At 39.2% G+C, this 23,747-nt stretch overlaps 1 protein-coding gene across 1 annotated transcript in view; it reads right to left on the minus strand.

Annotated features, from left to right (window-relative positions):
- The window catches only part of SYCP2L (synaptonemal complex protein 2 like), an 86,726-nt gene that overhangs the window by 4,151 nt on the left and 58,828 nt on the right, over window positions 1-23,747 (minus strand). The window contains exons 26-32 of the mRNA XM_029943139.1: window positions 23,625-23,694; window positions 12,118-12,219; window positions 10,966-11,072; window positions 9,925-10,016; window positions 7,868-7,967; window positions 7,716-7,774; window positions 2,623-2,685 (exon numbers count right to left, since the gene is read on the minus strand). Coding sequence (XP_029798999.1) covers window positions 2,661-2,685; window positions 7,716-7,774; window positions 7,868-7,967; window positions 9,925-10,016; window positions 10,966-11,072; window positions 12,118-12,219; window positions 23,625-23,694 — 555 coding nt within the window. The 3' untranslated portion in view covers window positions 2,623-2,660. The remainder of the gene's footprint in view (window positions 1-2,622; window positions 2,686-7,715; window positions 7,775-7,867; window positions 7,968-9,924; window positions 10,017-10,965; window positions 11,073-12,117; window positions 12,220-23,624; window positions 23,695-23,747) is intronic.

Raw genomic sequence — 23,747 nt, forward strand, 5'->3', positions numbered from 1 at the left:
AACTAAAATGTGGTTGACTTCTGAGGGTACCACTTTTCCCAACACCTCTCAATTAAAGCCTTTTTTTTTTTTTTTAACTCTATTATCCCATTACTTCCTGGCCAGGCAGAGAAACAGGTATTCTCCTTGACCCAAAATGCCAAGCATAGGAATTGCTCTCCTGCAGACACTTCTTGGCTGATGTTTATGCCAACCATCTGAATTATCATCATCCATCATCCCTCATCTTGGCACCGGTTCTCATCAGCCTTAGTAGTTATTGAAACTCCATCGTGAGGGATCCATCTTCAGGCTCTGGCTTCTCAGTTCTTTCAGTTCCTCACCTTGCATAGGGTTTTCTTCCATTTCACCGTAGCTATGTTCTCTCAGATGGTATTACAGAAATCTTGATTCGTAACATCCTGTTTTCTAACTGCATTTTTTGGGCCTTTCCAAGCCACCTGTTTTTTTCCCTCACTGTCCTAAATTTGATTCCACGGAATGGACAAAATCTGTGTCACCCTGACTCCATTCAATTGCTGAAACTACCCCCCAGTCCCGCCATGTGATGGTATTAGGAAGCGGAGCCTTGGGAAGGTAACTAGCATGGAATGAGGTCACGAGATGAGCCCTCACAAGTAGATTAGTGCTCTTAGAAGAATCTGAATAGAGCTTGCATTCTCTGCTCTCCACCTTGTGAGAATGGACATCTTTATGTTACTGAATCCGTCCTGATATTAGTAATAATGCATTTAGAGTTTCTCATTAACTATGATCTAGCTTCTGGACTGAGATTTATCATACTCATTACTACTATTTTATGTGGGTTTATCAAATTCAGACACAGATGTAGACTTTTCTTCAAATACCTTTTGAAATCGAAGGAGAGAATCACAATGATTTTTCTCCCTAGACCAACCAGTGATCAATGTATTAACAGATTCCCTAATATCAAACCATCATTGTATTGCTGGAATAAATCTCACTTGATCATATCATTCCTTTAATAAGGTGCTAAGTAATGTTTGCCAAAATTTTACTTAGATTTTGCCCTAATTATTTTGAGTCAGATAGTTCTATAGCTCTCTGTGCAACTCTTGTTGGATTTTAGCATTGTAATACAGGGTTCAATTAAAATTGCGTGATTTTTATTCTTCTGTGTGCTGAAACAGTACTCACATTATCCTTTAGTACCATTTAGTCAACAGCACTGGAGTGATCCTTTCCTGAAGGATAGAACACTTCCATACACAGTCTGAACCATACACATCTGCATGGTAGTCCTTTATCTCTCTCCATTCTTCTATGAATATTTCCCATCCATGCAGGAGTCCCTTTTGTTAAAGTATATTTTCCTGGAAAATTGTCCATGATTCCAAGTTCTGATCAAAACGAGTTAACTAGAGTTAACTAGAGTTAATAAACTCTAGTTCCTGCTTGACCCGCACATTCCTTCCACCCCAGGTCTCCCCCATCTCCCTAACTGGCAACACGCTCCATCCAACTTCTGGAAAACCGAATCTCAGGAGTCATCCTCACTTCTCCTTCCTTTACGCATTGCTTCCATCTACCAATGATTTATTAATTCTGGCCCCAAAATGTACCTGGCGTGTCCTCATTTCTCACCATCTCCAAAGCCCTCCATCCAGGTCAGCTCCTCTCCTCTATTCTCACTTGCCTGGTCAATCCTCAACAAGGCGTCTAGCATGGGATTCTTAAAGTATATATCAGATCACTTATCCTCATCCCCAATGCCTTTGCTCAAACCCACCCATATTTTCCTTCACCTGCACTATAAAATTCAAGTTCCTCAGCATGTTCAAGGAGGCCCTGACCTCAGCGAGACTCGGTCATGCTCCCAGCCTTCTTTCAAGGAACCATCTCCTCAAACATCACTGTGAGCTAGCTTCCAATTTTTCAAATATGTCATGTTCTCCCCCACCCAATCCTATTGCTTTAAACTGTTCCTAAGTCTGGTTCTTTCCATTTTTTTTTGTTCATGTTATTTTTGAGGGAGAGAGACAGAATGTGAATGGGGGAGGGGCAGAGAAAGAGGGAGACAGAAAATCTGAAGCAGGCTCTTGGCTCCAAGCTGTCAGCACAGAGACTGACATGAGGTTTGAACCCAGAAACTGTGAGAACATAACCTGAGCTGAAGTGGCATATTTAACTGAGCCACCCAGGCACCCTTGGTTCCTTCCTATTGTTGAAACCCTATCTTAAATGTCACTTTCTCACAGAGACCTTTGATGATCATCCTATCTGAAACTGATACTTCACACCATTGCTCTTGGCCAAAGCACTTGTCAGTATCCCTCAAAGCACTTTGTAAATTTGTGATTAGTTTATTTGTTCACTTGTCTCTCTTGGTCTTCCTTTAAGGCATTTATTTATAACAGGGTAGGAACATATCTGTGTGTTAACAATTGTATTTCCACATTTAGCATGTTGCCCCATGCAGAGCAAGCACTCAATTATAAACACGTACTAAATGAAAGACCAGATCCAAAAGGATAATTTCTAGGATGGAAAATATTATGAAAGAGAAGAAAACTTCTTGGAGCATGAACACAGTGTTATAGCATCTTTTACTGCTTACTTTCCCTTCACTCCAATTCCATTGAAGGAAACCTCTGCACCTACCCCAGGAATACAGTAGTAACACAAGGCTTTGGCTTTCCTCATGAAGACTGATCTGGATTGAGCCTGGAAGAAATTGGTCCATCTCATTATATTTACATTAGACAATTTAGGAATATACATAAACATACATACATGTATACATCATAAGGTTATTTCATAGATCCTTACATTCCTGGATGTTAGCTGAGGAGGATCAGTGGCTAATCCAGAATACCAACCTAAGCGATTAGTATTTTCACTTGATTCTATTTCACGCACTGCATGAATGCCACTAGCCCAAAACATAGGCAGAGGTATCTCATGACAACCAAAGTGTTAATCTCTACTTCCTTGTAGTATCGCCGCGCTAGGGGCTGAAATAATCTAGCCCGAGGAATGTCCTTCTCATTTCCCTAGCAAAATATGTAGAAACCATCACTGATGCACAAACATGCCAAAAGGGCAGCCACTGGGTACCAATCAGATCCAGATACAGGATCTTGACCAAGCTTCTTAACCTAAGTCTCCTAAACACTTTCAGCCTGGTGTCCAGTAAGCATCCAGCATGAGCTAAGAGCATCATTACCATCTCACCTTCGCAAGCCATGGGGTGGTTTCCTTAGGTGTCTGGAAAAGTGGAGAGCAAAGGCGAAACCCTGAGAGATGTGTATTTTGGAGGGTTTTTTTTTGTGTGTGTGTGTGTGTGTGTGTGTGTGTGTGTGTGTGAGAGTGTTCTAAAGTCATATAAAGGGCCTATTACCAAGGGAGATGAAAGCAAATAGTAATTAATCCTACAGTGTACTCTGTATGAACTGAAGAGACAGTTGTCTAAAATCCAAGGTTTGTCAAAATAAGTAAATTCTCAAGGTTTCAGAAGTCTAGGGAGTATGATCTTCTCTAATTCTTAATATAATATTGTTTCATATCAGCAGTTCTCAAAGTGTGAACTTTTGGGACCCCTAAGGAACTCCTGTTGTTGGAGACACCTAAGCTTCCAAAGGTTGGTAATAATGGTAAGTAATAGTAAGACATCATTTGCTTTTTTCATTCTTAGTCTCACAAATCTACAGTGGAGTTTTCCAGGGGCTACATGATGTGTGATAGCCCACCAGGCTGAATTCAGAAGCAGGTATGAGAATGCAGCTATCTGTGAATACTGACATGGAAGAAATTTGCAAAAACAGAACATTGCTATTCTACTCATGTTTGTTTTTAAAAAACTGGCTATTTTTCGTGAAAATATATTACTCATATCAATATGTAAAGGTTTACTACTTTTTCATTAGTCATTGTATTTTTTTTTTTTTTTTTACAAACTGATCTTTTGAATATGTTTCAGCCATGAGTGAAAAAGACTCATAATTTGAATGTGACCTACATACATCGTGACAAGCTTTTTGGAGAGTGAACCCAGGATAAACTCATACCATTAAAATAAAACCACTAAAAAAAAACCCTCCCAAATATATATATAATATATAACATATAAATAAATATATACATATATTAACAGAAAACATACAAAATGGGTTACTGGAAATTATGTACTATCCTGAGTTATTTACTTATATCAAATTCTTTTTTTAAAACATTTTTCACAATTTTTGAGGTATAATTGATACACAATGTTAGTTCCAGTTGCACAACATGGCAGCTTTAACAACGCTATATGTTACGCTGCGCTCACCATGGTGTGGCTGCCATCTGTCACCATCGAATGCTGTTAAAATACCGTGGACAGTGCTTCCTGTGTTGTACTTTTCTTCCTTATGACTTCCTCATTCCATAACTGTAAGCCTGTGTCTCCCACTCCCCTTCACACATTTTGACCATTCCTCTATATCCTTACCCTCTGACGGCCACCAGTTCGTTCTCCGTACTTAGGTTTTTTTGGATTTGTTTTTTAGATTTCATGTACAAATGAAATCATATGGTTTTTGTCTTTCTCTGTCTGGCTTATTTCACTTAGATTACCCTCTAGGTCCATCCTTGTGCTCATAAATAGGAGATTTCATTCTTCTTCTGGCCAAGTAACACTCTGTTGTGTGTGTGTATATATATATACACACACATATTCCCCACATCATTATCCATTCATCTATTGACAGGCATCTAAGGCTGCTTCTATATCTGGACTATTGTAAATAATAGGGGTGCATGTACCCTTTTGAATTTTTTTTTGTTTCATTAAATAGCCAGTAGCAGAATTTCTGGATCATATGCTATTTCTATTTTTAATTTTTTGAGGAAGTTCCATACTGTTTTCAATAGTGACTGCACCAATTTACATTCCTACCAATGAGGGCTCCTTTTTTTCCCCCCATATCCTGATCAACACCTGTCATTCCTTGCTTTTTGATACTAGCCATTTTAACAGGTCTAAGGTAATAATTCATTGTGATTTAGAATTGCATTTCTCTAATGATTAATGATGTGGAATATCTTTTTATCTGTCTGTTGGGAGAAATTTGTATTCAGGTCCTCTGCCTTATTTAATTGGAGCATTTGGTTTTTTGGTGTGGAATTGGGTATATATATCTTGGATATTAACCCCTTCTCAGATAGATCATTTGCATATATTCTCTCCCATTCAGTAGATTGCCTTACATTATGTTGATGGATTATTTTGCTGTGTAAAACTTATGTTGGTGTAGTTTCAATAATTTATTTTTGCTTTTGTTTCCCTCACTTGAGGAGCCATAGGGTTATGTCAAAGAGATCACTGCCTATGTGTTCTTTCAAGAGTTTTATGGTTTCGGGTCTCACATTTGGGTATCTAATCCATTTTGGATTTTTTTGTATGCATGGTTAAGAATGTGGCCCAGTTTTTCCAGCACCATTTATTGAAGAGATGGTCTTTTTCCTAGTATATATTCTTGCCTTCTTTGTCATACATTAATTGACCATATGTGCATGGGTTTCTGGGCTGTTCCATTGACCTATGTGTCTATATTTGTGCCAGTACCATACTGTTTTGAGTACTCTAGCTTTTAATATAGTTTGAAACAGGGATTGTGATACCTCCATCTTTGTTCTTTCCTTTTTAAAAAAAAAATTTAATGTTTATTTCTGAGAGAGAGTGAGAGAGAGCGCGCGAGCATGAGTAGGGGAGGGGCAGAGGGAGAGGGAGACACAGAACCTGAAGCAGCCTCCAGGCTCTGAGCTGTCAGCACAGAGCCCAACTCAGGGCTTGAACTCACAAACTGTGAGATCATGACCTGAGCTGAAGTTGGATGTTTAACCGACCGAGCCGCCCAGGTGACCCAACTTTGTTCTTCTTTCCTAAGATTGCTTTAGCTATTCAGGATTTTTGTAATTCCAGATACATTTTAGGATTATTTGTCCTAGTTCTGGAAAAATGCTGGTGTTTTGATAGGGATTGTATTGAATCTGTAGGTTATTTTGGGTAGTGTGGACATTTTACAAATGCCAACTCTTCCAGTCCTTGAGTATGAATATAGTTCCATTTGTTTGTATCTTCAATTTTTTTTTAAATAAAGATTTTACAGTTTTTAGAATACCTGTCTTTTGCTTCCTTGGTTAAGTTTATTCTGAGGTATCTTATTCTTTGTGATTTAACCATAAGTGAGATTGTTTTCTTAATTTCTCTTTCTTCTGCTTATTAGTGTGTATATATATATGTGTGTGTGTGTGTAACAGATTTCTGTATATTAATTTTATATTCTGGACTTTACTGAATTTATTTACAGGTTCTAATAGTTTTTTGCTGGAATCTTTAGGATTTTCTGGATATAGTATCATAATGACAATTCTACTTTTTCTTCACCAATTTGAGTGACTTTTCCTTCTTTTTCTTCTCTGATGGCTGTGTAAAACTTTCATTACTATGTCAAACGAGTGGGGTAATCTTATCTTGTTCCTGATCTTACAGGAAAGGTTTCCATTTTTTACCACTGGGTGTGATGTTAGCTGTGGCTTTGACATATATGGCCTTTACTATGTTGAAGTAGGTTTCCTCTAGTAGTTTTTATCAGTAACTAGAACTTTGTCAAATGCTTCTACTGTATTGAGATAGGATTTTTTTCTTCATTTTATTAATATACTGTGTCATGTGGATTAATTTGTGGATATGGAACCATCCTTGAAATCCCACCTGACCTTGGAGAATGATCCTTTTAATGTACTGTTGAATGCAGTTTATTAATATTTTGAGGATTGTTGCATCTATGTTGATCAGAGATATTGGCCTGTAGTTTTCTTGTTTTGTAATATCTTTGCCTGGTTTTGGTAAGGCCTTGGATTTGGCCTTGTAGAATGTATTTGGAAGCTTTTCTTTCCAGTTTTTAGAATACAGAAATCTGTTGCTATATACCAAAAATGAAGCAGCAGAAAGAGAAATTAAGAAAAGAATCTCATTTACAATTTACCCAAAATAATAAAGTACCTAGGAATAAGCTTAACGAAAGAGGTGAAAATCTGTACTCTCAACACTAGAAAACATTGATGAAAGAAACTGAAGAGACACAAAGAATAGATATTCCATTCTCATGGATTGGAAGAACAAGTATTGGATTTTTAAAAGTATTTTTGATGTTTATTTTTGAGAAGGGGAGAGAGAGAGAGAGAGAGAGAGAGGGAGAGAAAAGGAGACACAGAATCTGAAGCAGGCTCCAGGCTTTGACTTGACACAGGGCTCAAACTCATGAACCCCAAGATCATGACCTGAGCCAAAGTCAGATACTTAACCAACTGAGCCACCCAGATGCCCTAAGAATAAATATTGTTAAAACTTCCATACCATCCAAAGAATATATCTAGAATATCTTCTATGATACCACAATTCACTATATATTCAAGTATTTTTCTCAGGATGGCCTCAATTTTTTAAAAATATTGCTTAAAAACACATTGAATCAAAAACACTGACATTTGCATGATCCTCTTCAAGCTTTTCAAAATTGATATTTCTAGAATGATACCCTAGGTCACACTTTCTGCTGAGGGAATGCCACAAAAGTAGTTGGTTTGAAAAAATTCAGCTACATAGCTATTTCCTTGGAGTTTTACCAACATCAATCACCCATACTATAGCTAGTGCACTACCCTCATTCTTCAACTAAGATAGTTCTAGAAAGAATACTTTGAAAAAATACCTCAGCACTTGCAGATCACAGAATGATTTCAGATCATCAGACTGTTTTCCCCAAAATTCCTAAAATTAAAAAAAGTTTTAAGTACTTAGCAGTTATTCTACTCTGGAACAGATCCTCGTAAGTCACAGAGGATATTCGAGAAAAGAACTTACCAGGACATCCTTCTCAAGGTTTTTCAGATCCTCAATATCCTTCTCAAGATGGCTCAGCTCTTGAAGGACCAAACTGTGAAACTGCTCTAGTTTATTCAGTCTGATAGATGTAAAACACAACAAATTTCACTGGGACTGCTTGAATACGACAAAAGACAACCCTCTTATCACAAGCATCCTTCTTATTCTTCTCCAGACATTTTAAGAACACATAACTCGGGACACCTGGGTGACTGTCAGTTGAGCGTCCATCTCGATTTCAGCTTAGGTCATGATCTCCCCATTTGTGAGTTCAAACTCTGTGTCAGATGCCAGACTGACAGAGTGGAGCCTAACTGGTATGCTCCCTCCCTCCCTCCCTCCCTCTCTCTGTCCCCCCTCCTCAAAATAAATAAACTTAAAGAAAAAAAACCTATCTCCTCTTCTCTCCCCTCACTGCCTGACCATCCTCATTTTTTAACTATGCAAACTTTGATTTAGCCTTTCAACAGAAGCCTGGAGGAAGCTAGTATTACAGAGCAAAGAAGAGATAACTCCAGGGAAAAGGACATGGAGATAAGAGCTGGCCTGGAAGCCACTAGATCACCAATCGTGGCTCCCCGTTGCTTCTTACCTTCCACTTGCTCCCCTTTCTCTTGCCTTAAGCTGGTCCTGAAAACTGAAATTGCTAATATACTCTTTTCTCCTCTACATGTTATTTCTGACATTTCCAGCAGTTACTCTTCTGTATCTAACAACCCCAAACTGTTTATTTCCTTGTTTATGGTCTGCCTTCTCCATTAGGCTGAAAGTTCTATGAAGACAAGAAGCCCCCAAAGCTTGTTGTCACTGCTCTCCTGCACTTAGCACAGGACCCGGCACCTAATACTGCTCAGCGTGCATTTGCTGAGTGAAAACTGCATGAATATACACCCCCTAAAAGACAGTGGGGGTTCTACAAGTCCAAAGTCCTTCATGGGCTTGTTTTGAGAACCAAATGACATTGCATATATGAAAGTTTGAAAAAAAAAAACCATAAGTTTCTGTTCACATTGGGTTTTCTGCCCTAAGAAACATCCTCCTTCAGGTAGGCAAACCAACCCACCATTGTTTTCTTCCCCTCCTTCATTTACAGGTCATTCTCTTCAACAAGGAAGAATCTCTATCTTCCTTATACTATTCAAACTTTTGTTTCCAAAACCTCACTACAGAATCACTTCAGCTGTAATGGCTCTGGATTAACTCTCATCACCACAGAATCCCATCTCCATTCACCTTTCCTAATCTTCACGTCTCTCTGAATCTTACACCTTTGTTCTTCTTGCTCCTTGGTCAAGATATGTTTGTGCACATGTGTGTGTATGAGTGCACAGCACTTCTTATTGTGGCAATAAATATGCATGTAAATATATATGACATAATATTTACCCGTTTAGCCATTTTTAATTCAGTGGCAGTAAGTGCCTTCACAGTGTCATGCCCTATCGCCACTATCCATCTCTAGAACTTTCCCCTCATCCCAACAGAAACTCCATTCTGATTAAACAAGAACTCACTTCCTACTCCCTCAGCCTCTGGTCATCTCCGTTCTGCTTTCCTTCTCTATAAATTTGCATATTCTAGGTACCTCATCCAACTGAAATCATGCCACACTGGTCCTTTCGTATCTGGCTTATTTCACTGAGCATAATGTCCTTGAGTTTCACCCATATTGTAGCCTGTGTCAGAATTTCATCCCTTCTTAAGGCTGAATAATTGTCCAGTGCATGCATTTAAGACATAGCACTTACCCAGCATTTTTATATAGATGTTCATGCTTGCTATCTTCACAATTGGATTATAAATTTTTTGAAAATAGGGTTTTAGGATCATACAAAATAAACCATGCAGAGGCTTAAAGAAGGCCTTAGCCCATCATCTTATGAATGAAGAGCTAGAAACCTCGAAAGCCTATGTGATGTAGCAAACCTCACATCTGCTCAAGCTTCAGCTCCTCACGACCGCGGCACGGTGGTCATGACACAAAAGCTTGTGAACAATCACACGTCCCTGAACTCATTTGGAAACCCAACACTTACCTGCATTGATGTATCTGGTTTAAAAGCTGGATTAAGCAATCCGGTGCTTGCTTTGCATTTTCTGAATAAAGTGGACTCCCTTTGTACCTAAGCTAAACCGTAACAACAAAATGATCACAAAATGATCACATTTGACTTAACCATAACCACGTAAGTGCAGTTCAGGCCTTGTGTGGGAGGGATGCCACCAGCACCTAATACTCCTAGCAAACATTACTGCCAAACAATTGTGATGAGACCCCAGGCTACACGCTTTCTAGGTATTACCTCGGGTTCAGTACCCATAAAGAACAACAAGCTAAAATAGGAATCCCTATATTCACGCTGTCAAAACACAAATATTATGAACAAATTTCCATTATAAATTAGCTTACATTGGTATTGCAGAAAATAGACTATGGAAATTTTCTAGGTTAGTTAAATGAATGTATGTCAGGGTAAGGGATTTTTCTCAAATGTGCAAATAAATGGACTATATAGGGATTTATAAACAATAGAACATAAAAGGAGGGAACTGAAATTCGTCCAAAGTACATCTTGCAGACAAGATTATGGGATGGACTACATGTGCGTTGCTCAAAGATCTGCCACCACTCAGCTGACCATCTACCCAAAGCCCACCTCCCCCTTTGTCCCAGGTGCCTCTCTCATCCAGAGAGAGAACCCACTCCCCTCTTCTCCCTGTCTATCATTATGACTGAATCACTGCTTCCTGGTAGTTCAGTTGTCTGAGAACGCTATCAATGAATCCAAACCAGGAGTCTGATTTCCATAGAGGTGCATCTGGTCTCGCTGTAGCAAATGCACATACAATCGCGGTCTCATAAATACAAACCACAATCCACAAAAGGCACTAAAATCAGTGGCCACTGCTAAGGCAAATGTACCTCCCCAAAAGACTCCAGAGAACCCTCACACATGAAGGATGTCAACGGTATTGATAAATTAAATCACACATGAAGGATATCAACGGTATTGATGAATAATATGAACTTGTTGAACTCATAACAAGCTCACGCTTCATTTTTAGTGGAAAATTACCTCCATTTTTCTTTTCAGGTCTCTCGTGAAGGTTTCAAGGGTTGTGATAATAGCAGAACTATTCGAGTTCTCTGGCACAACTGCTAGGGCTGGAGTAGAAACGCCTTCTGAACAATGAAAAGAGAACACTTGGTAAAACGAACACAGTGCTCAAGGTAGATGTGCTCAGTCTGTCTGCTGCTCAGAGCACGGACAGTCAGCTGGAAGCAGATACAATCCACGACGCCCCCACGGGTGCCTGGCCATGGCTGCAGCCCGGCCAGCTGGCTCTGGCCCCCAAGGCCAGCTTGAGCCAAGAGTCCTCACGGTGAGCACCTCATGCTGCTTCCCATCAGACCTCACAAGTGCTCATTTCATCCAAACTCTCCCAGAGCTTTAAATCAGACCACCTGATACTACGCCTAAGAAGCAGGCAGAGAGAGGTGCTGTAAGAGGTTTTAAAGAGGGTGTGATGGGGAAGACATTTCCATGGGGGCAACACTGGCATAATGGTCTCTGGCTGCCCCAAGTTTTATGAGGACTTACAGGGGCTCTGGCACTATTAAGAGAGTTTCGGGTTATTTCTCATTTAATCTTCAAAAAGCCATGTCAAGTAGGCTCCGTCGTTCCCCATATTGAGCAGAGGGATCCAGTAACTTGTGCGAGTCATGCAAACGGGGCCAGGATTGGAACCCAAAACAGAAGGCTCCAAGAGAGCAGATTTGGAAGTCCAGCGGTACTTAACCATCAGTCTCCAGTGTCTCTGGGCTTCCAAATTAGCTCTCTTAGAGTCTTTTCTTTAATATAGTGGCATCACTTATGCAGAAGGCCATCCTTCACTGGTGTAGAGTGGATATTTCCAACGCAAAAACGGAGTTAATAGCTATCAGCTAAAGCAGAGACCTATAATTTTAAAAACTCTGAGCCCTGAAAATTGCCATAAAGAAGAGTGAAGAGGCAGACATCCACATGCGAGAAAGACACGGTACTTGCTTTGATCTAATTTGTGCAACAATTTACTCGTCTTTGAAAGGACAAAATGCTTAGTTGTGAAGGTTCTGCAGCTACTTTGATCTTCAAACTGTAACCCCCCGGGTGATGCATGCCAGAGCACTCAGTGCTCACAGATCTGTCAGATTCCTGCTTGAATGGCAGCCAGGCCCCTAATGTTACCTGCTAAGTCTGCTTCTTCTGTTACCGAGGAGACATATCCTGGAGCTTCTCCTTCTTCCAGTTTTGATTGTTTGGACTTAGCAAAACTGCCATCTGACAGGTCTAGAAGCAAGCACAGCACATTAACGACCGCACGCACGTTCCTTCTGTCCCAAACATTATCTTGTCTTCTTTTTATCAGTTAATACCTAACCATGATGAGCAGCTCCCTGTTACTAATTATTTATCGGTTGGCACACTAAGCACAGCACAAGCCTCAAAGCATGAAGTCTACTGATGCCAGAAAGAGGACACACGGGAAAGGGCGCCCCTTTGATGAGCTCTGTCACATTTAGGAACGGTCTGCTTAGCAAGGGACAGGCTGATCCAAGCGAAAAGCCGTAATGGTTCGCATCAAAAGCACTACCGGGGCTCAGGCTAAATGGGGAGGCAGCAACGTATCTGAGCAGATGGGCCTTCCAAAGCTCATCAGATCACCCCACAAAGCACGCCACCTGCTGGCGACACTGGAGCTTTACTGCTGCTCTGAGCCTTGCCTCGTAAAGGAGGCCATCTTGGCTCCTCAGTAGCTAAAGTGACTTTAAGACCTTAATATCGATCTTCGTTTCAATTTGGCAATGACTGAATATTTTCGATTCTGATGTCCGCTTTTATTCCAGACACGCCCTTGCTTCATCTGAGCCCTCCCAATCTTACCAGGGGCACCACCGTTGTCAATAGAGCCCTAGAATTAGGCTCAACGCCTAGGTTTCTTTACCATCCACTTCTCTTCCATCATCAAGGTCCTGCATACAGAATGAATCCATCTCTCTTTCTGCATTTCCGCAGCATGACCCTGGGCCAAGGCCATCCTCTCACCAGTCTCATGCCTTCGTCTGTGTTACCTTCCAAATCTCTCTTCCCTGAGCTCCAGGAAGCAGCAAACTTGTGTTTCCAACTGCTTAGTCAACAACTCCACCTCAAAACCCCCCTCTGTTCTATTCTCCGACCCCAGCCGCTCCTTCTTCCCCACCGTACACTTAGCCCCTACACACGCACTTGGCTCTGAAGTCATCTGGCTTTGCCCCTTCTGATTTTTCCCCTCTGAAGTAGAAAAATCCGAATTCATTAGTAAATAAATATGTGTAATGGGCTGAACAATATGATGTAAAGAGACAAGTTTATCTTTCTGTTCTCGGCTTCTCTACACAGTCTCCCTTGGGGGGGAGGGGGCTCAGACGCCCTACACGTTATCATCTCAAGGTCTTTGCTCTCGCTGCTCCTCTGACTTGAATCCTTTCCCTCATTGATCTGCACTACGGTTTCCTCTGACCAACATGAAATTTCAGTACAACTCCCCAACTTTTAAATCTCTTTCCATGCTTGATTTCTTTTCTAGCCTCTATCACAACATGGTACATGTTTTATTTTTCTTGTATATTATCTGCTCTCCCCCCCTCCCCCAACACACACCACGCGGCGCGTGCGCACACACACTGGAAAGTATGCTCCAATTAAGGCAGGAATTTTATTTGTTTTGTTAACACTTAGCAAAGTACCTGGTCTGTACTAGATACTCAGTAGTAAATTAATCCTAAAAATACCCAAGTTCCTATGAAAAAAGATGTAAGATACCTTAAGAGTTCCTAAGATGGCGACAGAGAACGACCCTGAACTCACCTCCCTCGTAGACTCACACATTTATAGAGCAACTCCTCCTAAGGAATTATGTGCTGACTAAACAGCTTTTCCACAGCAAACAAAACAAAACAAAACAAAAAAGCAAAAAACAAACAAAAAACCACAACAGAGACCAGCAAGAGAGAAGGAGACACAGTAGCGAAGGGACTCCCCGCTGCAGTAGTGAGGGAGAGTACTCAGGGAAGGGGAGATTTGTCTGTCCCAGGGCGTAGAATAAAAGCTGTGGTTTAAAAGGGCAACTAGAATATACAACATCTAGCCCTAGGAGCCTGCCAACCAGTGAGGGAGCTGCTGGAACTCTTTCTGGATCCGAGGGGCTGGTGAGTGCCATGATTTTCGTTCCCCTTCTACCCTGACCGCACAGACGGGAGCAGGGCTGGGCTGCCATAGCTGACCTACCTCCACACCAGGCCCAGCCATCCCATCAAGGTGGCACACACCAGACACCCCTGCCCAGCAGTCACTGTGGCTCTGGCTGTCTCTCCAAGGCACAAAACATCCTGGAACATTCCAGGCCTGAACCACTTCACCTCCAGACTTGCCAGGGCATCTCCCTCAACTTCTTCCCCTGCACAGAGTTCCCTGAAACCCCTGGGCCCATGTCTGCTTTGGCTCCAGCTGCCCCAACAGAGTACCTTCTTCATGGAGCCCCCAGGTCACCCCAGCCTGCACCCACCTCAGGTTCAACCATGCTGCCAGACTGCCCTCTATTTACAACTCCTGAGGATGTGGAGAAACAGTAACCCTCCTGCATTGTTGGTGGGAACGCAAACTGGAACAGCCACTGTGGACAACCATATGGGAGTTCTTCAAGAAGTTAAAAATAGACCTACCCAATGATCCAGTAATAGCACTATTGGGTATTTACCACCAAAATACAAAAACACAAATTCAAAGGGATACATGCACCCTTATTTAAAAAAAATTTTTTTTTTACATTTATTTTTGAGAGACTGTGAGCAGGGGAGGGGCAGAGAGAGAGACACAATCTGAAGCAGGCTCCAGGCTCTGAGCTAGCCATCAGCACAGAGCCAGATGCGGAGCTCGAACCCACAGACATGAGATCATGACCTGAGCCAAAGTAGGTCGCTCAACCAACTGAGCCACCCAGGTGCCCCTTGCACCCTTATGTTTGTAGCCAAAGCATGGAAGCAACCCAAGTGTCCATCAATTGAGGAATGGCTAAAGAAGAGATGGTATGTGTCTGTGTGTGTATATATATGCGTGCACACGTGTGCGTGCACACACACACACTAGAATATTACTCGGCCATAAAAAAAAAAAGATTGGCCATAAAAAAGAATGAAATCTTGCTTTTTGCAATGACATAGATGGCGTTAGAGAATATAATGCTATGTAAAATAAATCAGGCAAAGACAAATTTCATATGATTTCACTCATGTGGAATTTAAGAAATAAATGAGTCAAGAAAAAAAAAAAAGAAAAACAAAGAAACAGACTCTTGACTGTAGAGAACAAACTGGGACACCTGGTGGCTCAGTAGGTTAAGCCCCTGACTCTTGATTTCAGCTCAGGTCATGATCTCAGAGTCATGAGATCAAGCTCCGTGTTGGGCTCTAACCCGAGCTTGGAGCCTCCCTGGGATTCTCCCACTCCCTCTCCCTCAAAATAAACAAACATTTAGGAAAGGAAAGAATATCAATCTTTCTCTCAAACTCTCCCCCCAAAACAGAAGAAGAGAGCACACTTCCAAATTCATTTTATGAGGTCAGTGCTACTATATTACCAAAACAAGACAAAGAGGCCACAAAAAATAGAACTAAAGGCCAATGTACTTGATGAACATAGATGCAAAATTCCTTAACGTTGTATTACCAACTCATTGAAATGATCATCATGATCAAGCAGGATTTGTTCCAGGGATGTAACAGTAGTTCAATATTTGCAAACCAAGATGATACGTAACATCAACAAGAGGAAGGATCAAAACCATGTGGTCATCTCAACAGATGCAGAAAAAGTATTTGACAAAATACAACATTTATTCATGTTAAAAAGTCTCAGTGAATTTGGAGGAAGATACCTCATATCACAAAGGCCATTCATTAAAAAAAAAAAACCCACAGTTAACATCACACTTAGTGGTGAAAAATGAATGCTTTTCCTCTAAGATCAGGAATAAGACATGGAGGTACACTCCTACTACTTTTATTCCACACAGCATTGGAAGCCCTAGAAGTAGCAATTGACAAGGAAGAGAAATAAAAGCATCCAAATTGGTAAGGAATTGTGGTTGAATGTTTCTCGTGAGGAAGGGGGCCCGGGGAGACAACAAGCGACACAATGACCTTTCTCAAAGGCGATGGTTAATGGAAACATTTCCATTAGCTGATGGCCGAGGGAACACGCCAACCATTTCCAGGTATCCCAGGAAACACATGCATCTCCAAAGGCTGATAACTAATGGAGACGGATGCTCCTCAATGGAAGCATAAATGGTTTTGGAGAGACTGGGCACCGTGGACGTCCCCAAAAGAGATGGGGATGGACCAAGAGCTGATGGCTAATGGCAAACTTTATTAGGAACAGCATCTTATTTTACACCCTCCTTGCAAGCCTGGAGAGCATAGTAAACGTTTAGTCAGCAGTAAATGTTTAACCAGAACAATAGATACTGAGTGGGCAGAACAGGAACAGCTTGCAACTGTGCATGGGTATATCTCTGGTGCTGCGGCTTCTTGATGCACTTGGCTGATGACCAGGAAGGCTCTGTCCTGAACGTCCTCCTGGGACTTCATCAAGTCCCCTGTTCCCAGCGCTCTGGGAGCAGAAGTCCGATAAGGATGTTTCATACACAAGATCAGTGCTGAGAACTGAAGACAGTTCGTCCTATTTCCCAACAAGGAATAAAACTCTACTTATAGATGGCATGATAGATACCAGGTATACAGAAAACCCAACAAAACCTCTAACAAAATATGCTTAGAATGTCTAGATTTAGCAAAGTTGGCAGACACAGAATATATAGAAATCTTCACTTCTATACACTCATAACAAAGTAGTGAGAAATTAAGAAATCAATCCCATTTATAATTAACATACCTAGTAAAACAAATGTAACCAAGGACGTGAGAGACCCATACACTGAGAACTATAAGACATCAATGAAAGAAATTAAAGATGACACAAATATACCATGTTCATGGACTGAAAGAATATGTGTTAAAATGTCCATACTACCCAAAGCAGTCTACAGATTCAGTGTAATCCCTATCAACATGCCAGGAGCATTTTTCACACATCTCAGAATAAATAATCCTGAAGTTGATATGGAAGCACAAAAGACTGCGAATAACCAAAGTAATCATGACCAAGAAAAAAGCTGGAAGTATCACAACCTGATATTTCAAGATATAACTACTTAAATATAGGAATCAGAACAGTGCAGTGCTGGCACAAAAATAGGCACATAGATCAATGGACCAGGATAGAGGGCCCAGAAGTCAACTCATGCATATATGGCTGGTTAATCTAAAACAAAAGAATATACAGTGGGGAAGACATGGTCTTTTTAATAAATGGAGTTAGGAAAACTGGACAGCTCTATGCAAAAGGATAAAACTGGACCACGTTTGTACACCACACACAAAAAGAAATGCCAAATGCATTGAAGACCTAAGTGTGAGACCTGAAACCATATTAACTCCTGAATGAAAACATAGGGAACAATCTCTTAGAGATGAGCCTTTGTAACTTATTTATGGATAGGTCTCCTTAGACGAAAGAAACTACGGCTAAAATAAATGAGAATACTCTAAAGTTTTTGCACAGCAAAGGAAATCATCAATAAAACAAATGAGGAATATAATGAATGGGAGAAGATGCAAAGGACATATCTGATAAGAATTTAGTATTCAAAGAATAGGAAAAGGGAAAAGACAGAGACAGACAGTGAGAGTGAGAGACAGGACAGACAGTGAGAGAGAGAAGCCAAGAAACAGACTCTTGAACTATTGAGAACTAATGGTTACCAGAAGGGAAGTGAGCTGGTGGGGGGTGCAGAATGAGTGAAATGGGTGATGGAGATTAAGGAAGGCACTTGTGATGAGTACTGGGTGTTGTATGAAAATGTTGAATCACTATATTGTACCCTAAAACGAATATAACACTGTATGTTAATGATACTGAATTTAAAATAAAGTGAAAATGAAAAATAAAATGACCAAGAGAATGAACTAATAAACTGTTAGACCTCACAAGAATTTTGTAAGTTTGACACAGAATAACAAATAGTATGTTTTCACTTTAGCATAATCCTTAAAAAAAAAACAACCAGCATTAACAAAACTATGAGTATCTAGGAATTAATCTAGGAGAAAACTTTAAAATTCTATAATTTAATAGAAAATGATACAAATCAATGGATACGCTTTGTATTGTGGAAGACAATTAAATATTTCAAAATTTATTTTTCTAAAGTAATCTCTATACTCAATGTGGGGCTCAAACTCAAAACTTTGAGATCAAAAGCCACATGCTCTTCTGAGTCAAGCAGGTGCCCCAAGATGATTAAATATTTTAAAGATGTCAATTCTCTACAAGTTCATCTAGTATTTAATATAATCCCTATCAAAATTTTAGTGAACTTAAGTAACCTTATCTATTTAAAAATGCTCCAGGTCACTTTTGGACATATATCTATAGGAAATGAAATCACTATCTTTAAGAGATATTTGCATCCTCATGTTCACTGCAGCATTACTAATAGCCAAGACAAGGAAATAATGAAAATGTCCATTGACAGATGAATGGACAAGGAATATGTGGTATATATACACCATGGGATATCATTCAGCAATGAAAAGATGGAAATCCTGGCATTTGTGACAACATGGATGGACATGAAGGCACTATGCTAAGTAAGCCAGACAGAGAAAGACAAGTATTGTATGATCTCTATCACTATATGATGATATGACATATGTATAACCCAAAACACAGAACTTCTAGAAAGATGGAGTAAATTGTTGGTTTCCAATGATGGGGCTGGGGGAGGGAGATGGATGAAGGTGGTCAAATGATATATACTTCATGTTATAAAAAGTAAGTTTTGGAAATGTGATGTATAGTATGATGACTATAGTTAACAATACTGTATTGAATATTTGAAAGTCACTAGAAGAGTAGATCTTAAAAATTCAAACACACAAAAAACTACCTATGTGGAGCTACCTATGTATCGACCTTACTGTGGTAATCCTTTTGCAATATATAAATATATCATATTGTGCTCCTTATTTAATATTATTTGTCAATTAAATCTCAATAAATCTGGAAAATAAAATTCATAGAAGCATAAAAGTTGCTTGAACAACCACATCAACCTTAAGGAAGAGTAAAGAGAATCAACTTTCCCTACTAGCATTAGTGTAATAATCCAGACAGACCTACAAAATGCTAAAGAGTGTCCAGAGATTGACCTACATTTATTTGGGAACTTAATATTTGACAGAAGGCATTTTAACACAAGGGGGACAATAAACATTATTTAGAGATGATACAAAACATTTAATATCACTAAATGATTTTAATACTTGGATTATTACTAAAGCCATATGAAAATGAGAACTCTATGTGGATAAAAGATTTCACTGTGTAAGACGAGAGTTTAAAATTAAAAGAAAATTAATAGACTATCTTGGTTATCTAAGGAAACAGATTAGCCTTACCAAAGGGAACAAAAAAAAAGAACCCAAATAATTGGGTTTACATGAAAATTGAGCAATCCTGCCCTGTAAAGAAATTTTATAGAATTTTCATAGGCAGACAATAGATTGGAAGATATTTGCAGTACTACAGAGACAAAAAGATTAAGCAAAAGAGATCGACATCTAGAATATTCAAGAAACCACTTTAAAACAAGACAGAAACCTCAATGAAAAAGAGTACAAGAGATATGAAAAGGAATTTACAGAAGAGAAAGCCCAAAATGCACACAACCATGTAAAGAGATGTCTAGCTTAGTTGTCACAGAAATGGAAATGTGAAACTATGAAACCTCAACTTACCCTATTAGACTGACAAAACTTGGAAAGCTTCATAATGCCAGCTATTAGTGGGGGTACAGAAATTCAGAAACACTCTGCAGTTCTTGTGGGAATTTATATACCATTCAGGAAAGCAATTAATCTCATTAGGGTGCATACGAAGATAATATAATGGTGTCCATTACTTTTGGTGATGACATAGAATTGAAAGTCATTGGTACCCATTACTGAGAGAAAGGATAGGCAAAGTGTAGTGGATACATAACAGAGCAATGAATATAGACCTTAAAATCTGCTGAGTAAAATAAGAAATGAGATATAATATTATTTATACAAAATTACATACATTTACTTTAATGTTACAAGAATACTTGTAAACAAAAGTTGAGTATTAAACATTTTACAAGGTGAGAGAAATGAAGAGATATTGGTCAAAGGGTACAAACTTCCAATTTTAAGATAAAGAAATTCTGGGGGGCTAATGTACAGCATGTTGATTTTAGTTAGCAATATACAGTATGGTGATCTCCATTCAGTTGGATTTTATACTTGAAAGATGCGAAGAGAGTAGACCTTAATTGTTCTCACCACAAAAAAGAAAATGGTAAGGGCACCTGGGTGGCTCAGTTGGTAAAGCATCTGGCTTCAGCTCAGGTCATGATCTCATGGTTCGTGGGTTCAAGCCCCACGTGGGGCTCTGTATTGATAGCTAGCTCAGAGCCTGGGGCCTGCTTCAGATTCTGTGTCTCTTTCTCTCTCTGCCCCTCCCCTGTTCATGCTCTCTCAAAATTAAATAAATGTAAAAATATATTTAAAAAGTTATTTATGTTATGATTTCTAAGTTATGTTATGATTTCTAAGTTAACTGGTAAGTGAAAAGAAAGAGTATATAAATACAAATGATTAGAGGGAGAAATAGGATGAGAGTAAAATACATAAAATACCTAAGCAAAATAATATGAAAAAGAAAACAAAATGTTTGGGTCACACAAAGTACAAAATAAATTGGTAGATACAATCCAAATATAGGAGTATTACATTAAATGTAAATGGACTAAATAGACTAAATACTCTAGTAAAAAGACATACTATTATATGAGGGCTGGGGGAGTCCAACTAAGCCTGCTTACAAATGTTATCTGTAACATGAAGAGAATATATATATATTAAACATAAATAAATGAAAAACCTTATACCATGCAAATTCTTTTTAAAAAAAACTAAGACAAAAACATTACTGAAGATAAAGGGAGTCACTTTATGATGAAAAATTTCATTATATGGATACACTATTTTGTAAGAACCTAAAAATATTATTTTATATAAAGCAAAGATGAACAGAACCAGAAAGAGAAATTGGTGAGTCCACAAACATAATGAGAGGTTTTGCCACACTACTCAACAATTGATAGAACAATTAGACTGAAAAAAATTAGTAAGAATATAAAATTTGAAGAACATAGTTAAGAAAAGTAAATTAATAAAAGTACATCTATGGAGATATTACAGTAATTGTGAAATACACTTTTCTAACCACAAGTTAACCTTTAAAACAGGTTGACGTATACTGAATCAGAAAGTACATCTCAAAGTTTCAAAAGATTAAGTTATACAGACTATGTTCTCTAGCCACAATGCAAACAAACCAGAAAACAGTAACAGAATCATAGCTAAAAGAGAATCCCCTACAATTGTGAATTAAGAAATACACTTCCAGGGCACCTGGGTGGCTCAGTAGGTTAAAGCATCTGACTTCAGTTCAGGTCATGACTCCACAGTTCATGATTCGAGCCTGAGTCACGCTCTGCACTGACAACATGGAGCCTGCTTGGGTTTCTCTCTCCCCCCCTCTCTCTGCCCTACCCCAGCTCACATATATTCTTTCTCTGCCTCAAAACAAATAAACTTAAAAAAAATACACTTCCAAGTAATCTTTGTATCAAAGAAAAAATGAAAAAAAAAAAAGAAAATAAAGTGATAATACATATTACACCATGCGGCACTCACCTATAGCCATACTTAGAAATGTACAACATTAAATATATAGAACATAGGAAATAATGTATGAGAATATCTTTGACTTTTTGGTAAGAAAATATTTCTTAAGACTAAAAAGTGCTAACCATAGAGAAAAGATTAAATTAGAATTCATTAAAATTTAAAACTCTATTTAAAAAAAGAAGCCATAAAAACCTATACTGAAAGCATCCAAAGAGAGACGGTCTAAACCATGCAGTGGAAGATGACATTTACAAGACCTATAACCAAGTCCTCAACATGTGAAGAGTTCCTAAGAAGGGATATAAAAAGACAATCTTTAGAGAAGTGGCCAAGACATTTTAGACACTACACAGAAGAGGAAATTCAAATGGCTAACAAAGATGATGCTTAATCTTATTCAGGGATATTCAAATTAAAACTTCAAGGTGTATACACACACACACACACACACAGAAATTTTAAAAGCCCAAGTGCTGGAGAACATGAAGCAACGGAACTCTTATACACAGCTGGTGATAAAGTAAACTGATACACCCAGTTTGGAAAAAATGGTTTGGCACATCTTCAACAGTTAAAGATATATAAACTCTGGTCTACCAATTCTATCCCTAAAAATGTACATAGAGAACATTTTACACAGTTACCAGGAGAAATGTACATAATTCTGCATAGTGGCATTACTTCTCAATAACCCAAACTGCAAATAATCCAAATATCCCACAGTACTAGAGCAGATAAATCAAGTGTGGTCTATTTATATAAGTGAATGTTATGCTGTGATTAAAATGAATATACTTTCACCCACATCCATCAGCATGAATAGATGTTACGAATGATGCTGAGCAGAAGCAGGCCACACAAGATTTGCACAGTACGATGCCATTTGTTAGCATTTTACAGGAGATAAGACTACACTACATATTATGTAGGGATGCATACAGGGGAAGAATCAAAGAAAAACCACAGAAATCTTTTCATGAAAGTCAGGACTGTCATTATCTCTTCAAGGGATGGAAGGAAGCAACAGGGTATGGTCCAGTGTGGAAGGATTCTAGGTCAGCAACAATATTCTAGTTCTCACTCTGGGTTGTACTTACATGTGTTCACTTTAGAACCGTTCTTTACACTGTACACATATTTTACATTCTCTTCTGAAGGTATGATATTTATCACCATGTAGAAGCGGGGGTGGGGGCGGGAAGGAGTGGAATCCAATGCAAAATTAAAGCTAATGGGTCCCCATGAAGGGGTCAGGGGCAGGGATGGATTTGGGGTGGTGCCTACCAAAGAGTAATGTTCTTTTTCTTAACCTGGATGTTGATTCACAGATGTTTGTTGTGTCAACATACTGCACATAATATATAGCCATTTGAATCTTCCCGATATTTCATTTAAAAAGTAAAGAGAAAAATTGTTTAGGAACATCATAAAGAGTGACTGGGTGCTATACTAATTCACAGCACTGTGAACAGGCCTGAAAACCTATCATAAACTATAAGTGAACTTCTTACATTGGAGTGGAAAGTACCCCTGGACCAGATCCTTAGCAAAGGGCCCGCCCCCCCACCAGCCCTCCCTTCAGGCCAGAGAAGAGGTAGCTGGTCCCAAGCTACATGCTTCTTGAAACTTCTTGGTCCCGAATAGAACCCTTCTGTTTCTCCTTGACCTTCACACACGTTTTGAGCAGGGAAGCAGACCACCCTGCTCTCTCCAACACTCTGCAGAGTGATTTTATCCGCTGCAGTTGGAGTGACAGCCCAGCCTGCCACAATCAAATTAATTTTGCTTTATTCTTCAAAGAGCTTAGGATTCTCTCACCTCTGTCTTCCACGTTTTGCAGTTTATGTTTGAAGCTAGTACTTTTTGTCAACGATTCTTGGTCCACAGTCTCAAAAAAAAAAAAAAAGAGGCCATAAATGCCTATTAAAATAAGAAACAAAT

Source organism: Suricata suricatta, chromosome 7, assembly GCF_006229205.1.
Source record: "Suricata suricatta isolate VVHF042 chromosome 7, meerkat_22Aug2017_6uvM2_HiC, whole genome shotgun sequence".
Lineage (NCBI taxonomy): Eukaryota > Metazoa > Chordata > Mammalia > Carnivora > Herpestidae > Suricata > Suricata suricatta.